This window comes from Argiope bruennichi, chromosome 4, assembly GCF_947563725.1.
Source record: "Argiope bruennichi chromosome 4, qqArgBrue1.1, whole genome shotgun sequence".
Lineage (NCBI taxonomy): Eukaryota > Metazoa > Arthropoda > Arachnida > Araneae > Araneidae > Argiope > Argiope bruennichi.
In genome coordinates this window covers 67,778,531-67,791,752 of record NC_079154.1, presented here as the reverse complement: position 1 = coordinate 67,791,752, position 13,222 = coordinate 67,778,531, and the positions used below count along the sequence as shown (strand labels likewise).

Below are 13,222 nucleotides of genomic sequence, written 5' to 3'. Positions count from 1 at the left end.
CTAATTCTAACCATTTATTTATCTAGTTTAGAATTATTCTATTTCACTTATTATCATCTCACTTTTAAATAATATTGTTTAATTTTGTTTCCTGTTTGCAAAAACGGAATTTTGTAATAGCTTTTCAATTAGTTCCTGATGTGTTACAGTTTTTAAATTTAGCACAATTACGTGCTTTCGATGACAATACATTATTTTAATACTTAATTTTAGAGCTTAACTATCACTTAATTGATTCATTTAATTAAATTTTTATTCCATGAACTTAATGTTACTCGGTAATTTTTGAGAAAAAATGATTTCGAGTTTCCTTAATATTTATAATAATGAACTATAAGTTCAAGAATAAAATTAAAAAAATAATGAAAATAAAAAGATTTCAACTTTTCAATACTTTTTTTTATTTCCTTAGTTGAAATAGTTTAAACTGCAGTTCATAATAATAAAAGAGCGGTAATATTTTGCTGCATGAAATACGCATCAAGGAATTTCCAAGAATGGAAAAATTTATATGCAATATGAAAACCTCTTTTGTTTATCCTTTTGCCGAGAGGTATTCTTCTGGGAAATGTCACTGGTTCCCAAATATAGTAAAGGAATGCAAAGCCGCATCGTTCTGTGCTCTGCCTTTTATTTCATATAATATGCATGCACTGAGATTCGGAGATGTTGCCCCAGGATATCTGACTATTATTTTTCTAGTCGTTTGATATTTTGATAACGCCAAAAAAAAAATTACTTTGTTTCTTTTTTTTTTATCCCTTTTATGAGAGAAATAATAAACGATATGAAAAAGAGATATTTTTCTCGAGCCCGAAGTGCGAAATAGAAAACAAAATAGGCAGGGATTTTAAATGAATACTGGAGGCGATGTGAATTTTGAATCGTTTTTCCATTTTTTGAATTTTTAACCATATCAGTGTGAAAAGATATTCCCATGAAAATGGCAGTTCTTTTCAATACCTTGAAATCACTTGAGGATTACCAAAGGGCTCATGCATTATTTAGATTAAAAATTAATGTTCCCTGAAAATTCCCGTATCCATTTGAAAGGAAAAATATAACATTTATTCTGTCATTTGATGGACTGAAGCCAGTTTTGTTCCTAAATATTTCCACCGCCATTTTTTAAATGTATTAGTAGTTAGTAAGCTTCAGCACAGTTATTCTTATCATTAGTTATCAACATGATGATAAGGTAATCAGGGATCTGTAACTTGAATCTGCATGTAGATAGTTAGCTATTGATCACTCTTAAGTATATGCTTAGGCTTATAGGTAATTGAATATAATTGTCAAATAGATTAGCTTGATGGTCTTGTTCAAGTCGCAGACTATGAATTAATTCGTAGAAACTTAATTAACTATTTTCTTAAAGACACATATAGATTTGTTAAAAAATAATTGGTATTTAAGATAAGTGAGTTCTAGAAATATAAATATAAATCAAAGCTGAATTGCATGAATAGAAAAATTATTAGCAAAGTGAAAGGAAACATAAACATATAATAGAAATATATTAAAAAATGTAAGATTATAACATTTCCTGGTATTTTTTGAACCATTCTTTAATACAAAAAACTTTCTGCTGTTCATAAAGAAATGATAAGCTCCTCATAATTTTTATTTTTGGTACAAATTTAGCATTATAAATATAATGCAATAATTGACTACATCTAATTTCATATTTCTGTATATTGTTCGGTAATATTAACATCAAGGTAGAGATAAGTCCAAACGTGTAATAACACGACTGATTTCGCAGTCGGCATTTGTGAAGAATTTTTGATTCGAATGCCGACTACAAGTTAATTCGTTCTCATTTTTTGTATTTCCTTTTCCAAAAGAAAATTATATTTGATAGTTTATCAATATTATTATTAATAAGATTAAGAATAATATAACATGACCGAATCACATTGGTAATTATGTTAACGGTTTATGTATTATTTCCTTACCTTTGCCTTTCATGAGCATTTATTTGTCCATGCTGCGATGTTCTCTTAAGAAGACGGCACTGTCAGCACTCAATGTATTTTGAATTTTCGCTGAGGCCATGGTGGCCTGGTGGTAAGTTCTCATCTTTGAAAACCTAGGGTTCAATTCGAAACCTGATTCCACCGAAAACTGTCGTCCGTGGGGGCCAAATTTCCTCTCGCTAATGTGGAAACGTGAAGATAGGGGTGCCGTTTCGTCATTTGACAACAGGTCAGAATTACAAAGTCCGTCCCAAAAAAGCACTAATGTTGCTTTAAAACGGGACGTTAATATAATTAAACTAAACTAATTAAGTTTACACTTTTTCCACGGCTCAATTTTCTGAATTTCTAACAAGTGAGCATTTCAAAAATTAAATTGGCGAGACGCGTTTGACTTGTGTCGGTTGGCCACGATGTCTATTACAGGATTTTCCTAATACAGTTGGAACAACTATAATTATAGTGTCTGTATGCTTGCTTTAGAATCTGAAGCTGTATTGTTTCAAACTGAAGATAATAAAGGAAGAGTGGTCATTTTACTCTGGTCAGAAAATCTTTTTACTCAGCTGCAGCTATAATAAAAGATCTCAGACATTAGATTCTAGTGAAGTTATTGAAATTATGATAAAAATTTACTAATGTGTTTAAATTATCAAGTATAAGTAACATACAGCTATTGAAAAAAAATTAAATCACTCTTTTTTTTCCAGAAAGAGGTCAGTGTGGAAAACCACTAGGACGAAAATCAAGAATCATCGGAGGAGAAAACGCTGAGAAAGGAGAGTTTCCATTTTTGGTAACAACTTTCCTTTTTAATAATATTTTCATGCTACTTTATTGTCTTCTAAATATAATTTATGAAATTCTACCACAGCTTTTTCAGTTTGCTTCATTTAAAATTTCCATTTTCAGATCATTTTATTTTTTAAAATTTATTTTTAATTAAGATATAGAAAACTTATTGATCGTTTTAGATATAAGTGCAATAAATTATGCAATGAAATGGAAGTTCTGACATTTTAAATATTTATTAATGTATTAAACATTCATTAACGATTATTAACATTTAAAATATTCATAAAATTCATTTAGGTTTATAACATCAAACATTCATTGATTAACATTTTAAATATTCATATCATGAAACGAACATCCTTTCGAATAAAGATGGATTTTTTTTTAGGGGGGAGATACAAATTCTTAAATATGATCCATACTTTAAGAGTTTTTAAAAATCTGAAATCCTTTAATAGGTGTGTTTAACATGATATAATATACATTTGCAAATTATATTAATTAACATTTATAAATTTTGAAAATCCAGCAAATTTTCTTGAAAGTATATTTGTTTTTCATTAAGAACATTAGAAAAAGAAATTAAAACAAATTATTTATCTTTTGCATTAAGACCACCGTTGATCTTACGCTAAATCTATAACGAACTTTTCATATATTTAATTTAAGAAATAATAATAAAAAATTAATAAAAAATCGCTTTTCTATTATTGACTAAATTAACGTATGATTATCGCTATTCTTTTTTTGAAGCAGTAATATTACGATTTTGTAAGTTCTGACTATGCAATTTTCATTTCCAATTTTATGGTATCAATTATTTCTATACATAGTATACTATACAAATTACTATACATACAATTACAATACATACAATACAATTTCTATACATAGTTTACTATACAAATTAATTGAAAACATTAAATTTTGATTGTATGTAATTAAAACATGAAGAAATATGATGGAGCAAAAAGTTTCAAATGGAAACTCTACAGAGAAAGAGAATTTTTATTAGCTTTGTAAGCATTATTCAATTATCTCTGTAGAATAATTTCGCCATAATACATGTAGATTAAGAATTATAAATGATATGGTAGTGCAACAGATACTAATAATTCTCACGCGCAAGCAAATGTGGGATAATTTATGCATAAATGGTAAAATAAGCTAAAAAATAAAAAGTAAAATAATATAGTAAAAATAATAAGTAAAAATAAAAGTAAAATAATAAGTAAAATAAAAAGTTTTAAAAATATAAAATAGATGGACGTTACATTTCTTCTTAATTTTTCTTTTTACTTATTTACTTGGTTTCGTCATTCGCTTTTCTGTATTTTTAAATATATTTTATCGATGCCATTAGCATATTTTTGCCTTTTTTTTTTTTTTTGCTTTGAACAGGTTTCTTTTTGAATTTAAACCTTGCTGTACTTTTGAATTTGATTACTTTACTATTAACTAGCTAAACTTCTTTCCTACTTTTTTAAATTTTAAACTCGGTAGGCTTTCGAATTTAATTACTTCTTTATTAACCATTTAAACTTTTTTTATAGAATTAAAGCTTCACTAACAAGCACGGAGTTCGAAATCTTTATTTAAAATAATAGCTGAAGATTTTTATTTCAGCGAATCAAAAAAAGTACTTGGTTCAACAAAAACCAATTCCATAGGAATATTTTTTCTCTTTCTTTTCGTACAACCCTCAATAAAATATATTAAACTTGAAATCTTGTAACGTTCGATACACTATTTTCTTTTTACGTTTTGTAACATTTTTTATTCATAATAAATTTGTTTCACAAGTAGTTTGAGATCTTCAAAAAGATTGGGTAGACTGCTGACGAAAAAGAAGTTACTTTTAAAGATTAGATTAGAAACAAGGGTGAAATTGAATTACTCGAGGGTAATCCAATAGGATGGAAACGAGCACAAAAAGAAACTATAAAGCAACTTCAGGTGAATTCTTTCGCTAGAACATGATAATGAGCTACTTTCATCTAACTTTTGAACTTTGCTGTTCGAATCAGAAATTTAAAAAACTGCATGCACATTGTCTGCACACAAAGAATATATAAATATTCCCTTTAGGATGATATATTTGCTGTGCTTGTATGAAATTTTCTTTTGATATGATGCCACATTTAATTTGGTAGTCATATATTGAATGTTGAGTGTTGATGTCTACAAATGAAGTTGACTACTAGTTGAATCACGGAAAATCGGGAATATTAAGCCTCTTGCCTTTTGCTTGATTATTAGGTAGATTCGTAAAAGAAGACTAACTATTGCAATAATTCTCGTGGCAAAACTTCGGTAAAATTTCTTCAGTTCTTTACACACACACACACACATACTCACACACACACACACACATATATATATAGAGAGAGAGAGATAGGTATCGTATAACTAGAGTAATTTTGTTTGTTTGGATTTTAACTGGCTTTGAATATGTTGTAAGAAATGTAAAAATCTCAGACGAGTTCGTAAATGGTTCATCTATATTAAAGGGAGTAAAATTGGTAAAAGGGGGAGGTGGAAATTTTCATTTCGCTATAACTCTCTTAATGTTGAAGATAGAGAAATAAATCCAATTAACCAAATTAGCGCCTCATTACAACGAACAACTTTTGGATCTAAATTTTTTCAATAACTGCAATATCTTAGAAGTTAGGGGCAGAAAAATGATTTTCATGCCCAAATTTTTACTGTTTCTAACTTCAACAATTTATGTTGCCAGAGAGTAACTTAGATGTAAAGGAAATTTTTTTATCTGCTCGCCATGTCCTTTGGCAGCACTCTTGATTCCATTAAGTTAGAAATATTATGATTCATGAGTCGTTTTTGAAACTGAATCTGCGCGTCAAATATTTTACTTGTACTCAATCTCTGACATCCGAATCCGAATATTTTCCAAAATATGTAACTTTTAATATTCTTTAGACTTTCCAGTTTATTGATACCCCTTTTAGCATTGTACTTTTTATTCGTTTAAGTTCAAATATTTCATCTTTTAACGTAATATATATTGCTATATTCTTTTAACTTTTACCACAGCATGGTTAAATCAAGATGTAGTCCACAACATATCAACTCAAACATATCAATCTAGTAATCATTTCCTGTTTTAAGAATGTAATCTACAGTAGCGTCTACATAATGCTTACAAATGGGGAAGCAATAAAGCTATGTCCATGCTAGATTTGCTAGCGTTTTCTTCTCATTTTGATAGGATAAATGCACAATTTGTACTCCATTTAGACATCAGTTAGCAAAATACATTCAAAAACGTAAAATTCAGTATCTAATCTCATACGCAAATTTTCAAGGAAATGTTATGATACATTAATAGATTTTATATACTTCATTTCATTTAATATCTGAATATGATTCTCCTTCTTTTGCATGATTTCTGTCATCCCAAAATCTACATTGGGAAAAAAATGTGATGAAATTTTGAAACATACGCAATTTTAATGCGATATATATAAATATATTCAAATAAGTATAAAAAAATAAAAATTTTATCAAAGGAACAAGAAGTATAATGTTTTAAAATATACCACAAATTTATTTATGTTTATTATACCATCGTTTCACAAAATTATTAATCTTTCGATTTATCATGTTATAAAAAAGCCCCAAATTTGGCTTCTTATTTCAGAAAGGGATAAAAATTTCATAACCTGAAATTTCCACATATTATTGTATTTTCATAAATACACCTTTCTTTTTTTAACAATATAAAGTAAAAGAGGGATAATTGGAACATAAATAATGTTGGTTAAGCTTTTCACAAAAAAATATAATTAAAATATTTTCCAATTAAGTTTCAATTACATTTTTTTTTTTTTTTTGACGAGAATGCATAATATTCTGCAGTTCATGTCAACAGGTTGAGAATATTTTATATTTTATTATAATATATCTAAAATAATCCAAAGCTGAAGTATATGTTTTTGGCAATGATACTGTGAGAATAAATTGAATCTACTTTTGAAAAATTCATAAGTCTTAATTTGAGAAAGTGAAAAACCTGATTCCTTTGTAACCAGTCTTTATAATTCAAAATAAATAATAACACTTTTTAAAAACTCGCCTTTATTAGAGTATTAAAATATAGAATCTTCTTTTGATTGTTTTCTTTTTTTTAGGGTTTAATTTACAACTCCTTATTAAAAGTAGTGTGGAATCCTGAAATTTCCACCAGGTGGTACCACTTTCTAAATAGTGCAATTCTTTCTTTTAATCTTTCTTCAAATTCTACTAGATGGCGCCACTTGCTTAGAAGCAAAAGTTAATTAAAAGTTAATTAAAGTGATAGTTAAATTCTGAAAATGCTAAAGTGTACAAAATAACAGAATTACAGTTCGTTAAATAGTGAAGGAAAAAAGAAGGCGATTGTGAAATTCTATTTTTATGAGCATCCATACGACAAAAGTTAAATAAAATTATTTTAAAAGTTCAGCTTTCTAAATAGTCATAATTCATTTATTCTCATTAATTATTGAAATTATATTTTTAATCTCTCATTTCTTCACAGGTTTCTCTCAGAGGGCCCGAAGAACCTCGAGCCGTTCAAGTGCTTCACAAGTGTGGTGCTGTGCTGCTCAATGAACGTTGGCTATTGACAGCTGCTCATTGCGTCTATGAGTAAGTTTTAAATTCTACTTTTTATAATTTCTTTCTCTACGACTCTAATGAACATCAACCAGCAAATGAAATTCAAAAATTTCACATTTAATGCTCTCTCTCAATTTTAGATGACTTACAGCGATCTCAGTATTTTTAATTGATTTTGCATCCGGTGTTTATGACTCCAAATGTAAAAATCACCGGATATTTATTCATTTTGAAACAAATATGCAACAGTTTGTGAAGGATGTGAGCAATTTTAAATACCACTAAATAATTAATGATAAATTCTATTGTGTAAGTGTCTCAGCAAAAAATGAACATATATAAACATCACAGTCATAAATGTTCGAAAAATACAGATGAAGAATTTATTTCTATTACAATTCAGCAATCATTATATAATAAATAACTTTGCCTATTAAAAATGTATTTATAAAAAAAAATGTTTTAAAAATTATTATTTTAAAAAACTATTAAATTTTTATAAAAAAATTAAAAACTTTTACTGAAAAAATGTTAAGAGAAAGTGAAATTCTTATATTAATTGTCTTTAAATTTGTATACTCAATGAGGACAAAAACGTTTTACTCATTTAAAAAAAAATCCTAAAAATTTCTTTTTAAATCAACGCACAGATATAAAAATTATTTTAGCGTTTCTTTATTATAATTAGGCGTTTATTTAATGATACATCTAAAATAAAAAATAAAAAGTATATAATTGAAGATACTTAATCATTTCAAATCTATTTTAAAATTATGATCAAATTCTTATATATATTTATAATCTTTTTATAACCGTCCACCTATTTCTGTATTTTCTTTATTTCTAATAAAAGAATTTTATTTTATTTATTTGAAACTTCTTTGATAAACCTAATTCGTTAGTTAATATGTGCATAAAAGGGGTTTTAATTATAGTTTCAGACTGTGTAAATTGCAAACTGTCGAAGTGTGTGAGGGAAAAAAACAAAATGAAGATCTTCTGTCATAGATATCCTTTCTTTCCATCTCAATAAATCCCTCGGGGGTGGGGTGGGGGCTCATAAGCAATGATGAGAAGTTACCGGTATGGTGGTTGGTTCTTGGTCGGGCAACAGGTACCCGGCCTGTTCGTGTACCCTCAGGGGTGGCTTCCTCCCATCGATGACGGGACATACTTCCTTAGGGAAGAGATGTACCGTTGCCGGTGATGGCCCTAGTAATCAACCATAGTTCCCGTCAGTGGGCTGGTCATTCAAACTTTTCCGAATGCCGTTTGGGCGGGTATGAGTAGTCAGCGGGTCAGATTAGTTAGCCATTTGGGCGGGTCTGATAGTCTGTAAAATGGAATGTTAAATTTAAAGCAATGGTTGTTTGAGTTCAAGGTAACTCTTTCTGTAATTCTTAGACGAGTAGAAATGCCCATTCATAATTTCCTGTGTATTTCTGCAGTGACTTGGTGCTAAGGTTTCAGGTTCGAGACCCGATTCCACCGAAGAATCGTCATGTAAGGCGGGTCTGATGCACATTAAATTTATCGGAACCAAACGTTCTCTGATGGTGTAGTATGGAAGATTGGACAGAGGGTGCCAGCTTAGTTAACGTTCTTGTCATCTGACTGCGGGTCGAAATTACGGGATATGTCCCAAAATAGCTCTAATAGGGCTTTAAAACGGGACGTTAATGTAATTGAAGTGAACTGCGTATTTCCAAGACTTCAATTGCCAACTAATGTATGCATATTTCTATTATTTCAGAATTTTACTTACATTTACATAACTAACTGAACATTGTTCTAATCACAGATATCGAAGAAAGAAGTATCTCGCTACTCTCAAAGCTCGCCTAGGAGAATATGACGTATCAGCTAATTCGAACAGTCGCCAGGACATTGGAGTTGACACTCTCATCACACATCCGCAGTACCAGGACCCGTACAGACAGAGCAATGATATTGCTTTGCTTCGTTTGAACAAGGACGCCGTCTTCAGTGATAACGTGTGGCCAGTTTGTCTGCCAGATCGAAAGACGGAAGTTACGGGCATGAACGCCACAGTGGCTGGATGGGGGCAAACTTCATTCAATGGTATGTGTATCTCAAATCGATTTTCCGTGTCTTGTAAGTACATTTATTCCGATTCAGGTTTTTGTGGTTAAATTAAGAGAATTTGGTTGATGATGTGTTCCAATGTAGAATGTGTAAGTACGCATTCTGTAAGGATGTTTTAATTTTATTAATTTTCTCAGGAATTTCAACAAGGAGACTGTCAAGGATGGTAAGTGTTTTTAATGAAGGGTTTATCTAAAAACTTCCGGGTACCGCCTCTAAAAGGACAGCAGAAGAGGAGGAGGTTTGGGAGAACATGAAGTTTCCCTAGACAGTTTCCTTGTTTACTAGATAAAAGAAATCGTTCATTGTAAGCAAGAAAAATTTGTATTTTGTCGTAAGTATTTTCAATAATTTCCATGTTCTGTTTTCATTTTATTTCCTTTTATGTTTGATCTAAGTTTAAATAGATTTTAATTAAATAAAATCAATATTGGTAAGTTTATTGAAACAAAACCCTATATAAATATTTGATTGAATTCTATTTTCCCCCCACATATTTAGCATTTGTAGCAAAGCCTCAGAAAAAATTTAATACAATTAAAAAGCTAAATTATTATAAAACTTTTCTTTTGCTTATTGAAATTTAAATGTATGTAAGCTCTTATAACAGGTGTTTTTACACAACACAATAGAAAAAGTGAACTTCTATATATTATTACCAACAAAATAACCCTTTCCGCTAACATTCCAATGCATCAAAAAGTGAAATCATTGCTGAAGGTTGCATTCTTAAACTTTTGACATTGTAACTGATGAGTTTTCTTGCTAAAACTTAACAGGCGGACGAAAGAACATCCTTCAAAAAGTGAATGTGCCCGTACTGACCAATGGTGCCTGTCTAAAAATGTATTTTGAAGCCGGACATACATATCCCCTCGAAGACAACCAAATGTGTGCCGGTTACAGGGAAGGAGGAAAAGATTCGTGCCAGGTACGCTCAGTCTTTTTGAATTCAGAAAAATTATATTCTTCTTCTTCCAAAACTATTATCGAACGGTTATGTTAACATTTCTGTCTGGTAAAGAAATGTAATAGATAAAATTATCTTCCAAATTACACAACTTTTTATGATATTTTCATGTTATAAATTATGTTCATACCGGGAGTTAATGTTAGTTTATTATGACATTAAGATCTCACCGTTAAATTGCATTAAAATAAAATAGCAAACAAAATAGTATAATACAATCTTTTATAATAGCAAATTTGCATTACGCTCATCGGAATTTCAGCGCAAAGGCAATTTATTCTGCATGTGTATTATAATACTCCTGCAGGATAATGCAGGTATTATAATATGAAAAATGGTTTTGAGCACTAAATTTGGAAATGTTGTAGATTGGCCAAAAATATATTGACTGTTTGTATCCTATAATAATCAGGAAAACTAGCTGTTTAATATGCTAAATCGTTGCAACAAAGAGATTAATCTCTTTAGAATGGATATTTAAGGCCATTCAACATAGTTTTCGTTTTAAAAAAGAATATTACCTATTATCAGTCATATAGACATAGTAGAAAATGGTAAAATATTAGCTCAAAAGGTTTTGATATGTATATTCTTCGACATAGTTTTCTTTTTTAAAAAAAAATATTAGTTATTATCAATCATACAAACAGAGTAAAAATTGTAAAATATTAGCTATTACAAAAAGTGTGAAACATGCTAAATTTTACTTTTAAAAAAACCACTCATCTGCGAAATAATCCATGTTTGATTTTCAAAATAAAAGATAGACATTTTTTATTAACTATAAAAGAATTGAATATTATAAGAAATGGCGAAGTGTATTTCATTTATCGAGAGCAATAGTTTCATGTCAACATAATAGCGTTTCTTGTTTATCAAATGAAAAAAATTTCTGTTCTCAGTTTAATACGTATTGATACGTAAGAGATGACAATGCTTTATAAGTATCTATGATGAGAACTAAGAAAAATTTTGTTCTATAGGTAGATTAAGATTTTCTCATGCCTTTTCTTAAAATTATGATTAAAAACTTTAACGCATAATTATTTAATATTTTTGCTTCTTCTTTTGCACGGATATTTCTGCTACCAGCAATCAAATATCAATTTTTTTTCCTTCCAATATCAAATATTTTCTGCTTAGTTTAGTTATATTAACGTCCCGTTTTAAAGCAACACTAAGGCTATTTTGGGACGGACCCAGTAATTTTGAATTGCGGTCAGATGACGAGGACGACACCTGAGCTGGTAACCCCACTCCAAATTTCTGTATCATACCAGCGAGAGGACACTTGGTTCCGACGGATTTAACGCGCACCAGACCCTCTTACACGACGGCTCTTCGGTGGAATCGGGTCTCGAGCCTGAAAGACCCTGGTCTTGAAGACGAGACCTTACCACCAGATCACTGCGGCTCCAATGATTTCTGCTAGTTAACATTTTCTATTTCCTTCTTTTATCTAAATTATTTCCTGCTTATCAAAGGACTGTCAGTTTGGAGTATTAACACTGAATATTGTTCATTTGCAGGGAGATTCCGGTGGCCCTCTGTTCGTAAATCAAGACAACAAAATGACTGTCATTGGTCTAGTGTCAGCAGGTATCAAATGCGGAAGTCCCCTGTTGCCCGGCATCTATACCAGAGTCATCTCACACTTGGATTGGATAGAACAACAGATTAAAGATAACGACGTATAGCTTACCTTTGACATCAGCAGCAATCACAGTCGCTCCGGCAAAGGAGTAGAAAGAGGATTGATTTAGCTGACGAGATATATTTCTACTTACATTACGCGATGACTAAGCTGTTTTATGAGTAAAGCAAACTCGGTAGCAAATGACGAATCAGACGATGTTTGTTGGAAGCAAAGATATGAATTTTGTTGTTGGTCCCCTAAATAACATATAATTAGAGAGATAGCCATAGTGTTTCTATTAATGGCAAAGCGCCCAAACTATTAAAATTTTCTCATCATGTATATAGTATCATGTATATCTCATCATGTATCTGTATAAAGATTTGTTTTGATAATATTCTGCAAAATTAAAAATATTTTAAATGAGGATATAATATTGACATCTCATTTCAAGTTAAATATATAGAAAGCTTAATAGGAGTGGAAAATTATTTTATGTATGTTCGAAATTTGAATGCTTGGAAAAAGGAATTCAAAAGATTATATCTTGATAAGTTTGTGTTTGACTGGCCTCGCATTGCTTTCTATTCAACTTTTAGGCCTAATTCATAATTAATTTCATAAAATGAAATTAACTTGAATTCATTTAGAAATCGAAATCATCTTTAAATGGTGGTATATTAACAATAATGAGAATATCTATTTACAGTCTTTTTGATGACACAATTTTTTTTTTCATTCAGAATTTAAAACAAGAATTTTATAAATCTTTCCTGACGTTTTTGCAATGAAAAAGTGCCAAGCATTCGTAATCTTAAATGTTCAAATCAGCATTTTTTCCTTAAAAAAAATTAAATTTCAGAAATTTAAAAAAAAAACTATGAATATTTGTGTGTTTATTGAAGTTTTTGCGAAACTATTATATCTGCTTTGTTTTCTATTATATAACGTCTATTTACTTGTTTTTTTATGTTAATTTTTTTGTCTATCTAGTCCAATTCTAGTCATTCTAAAAGCTTTAAATTCCTTGCGTGAAAGCAGCGATTTTAATGCTATTTGTATTAATAAATAAAGGCTGTGATTTGCTATTTGAATCTATGTGAAATATTTGTT

At 29.7% G+C, this 13,222-nt stretch overlaps 1 protein-coding gene across 1 annotated transcript in view; it reads left to right on the top strand.

Moving 5' to 3' along the window:
• Positions 1-12,773, top strand: part of LOC129966346 (serine proteinase stubble-like) — a 44,147-nt gene extending 31,374 nt beyond the window's left edge. Inside the window, exons 2-5 of the mRNA XM_056080768.1 lie at positions 7,318-7,427; positions 9,199-9,479; positions 10,283-10,434; positions 12,003-12,773. Of these exons, the coding sequence (XP_055936743.1) occupies positions 7,318-7,427; positions 9,199-9,479; positions 10,283-10,434; positions 12,003-12,170 (711 nt within the window). The 3' untranslated portion in view covers positions 12,171-12,773. The remainder of the gene's footprint in view (positions 1-7,317; positions 7,428-9,198; positions 9,480-10,282; positions 10,435-12,002) is intronic.
• Positions 12,774-13,222: the final 449 nt, after the last annotated feature.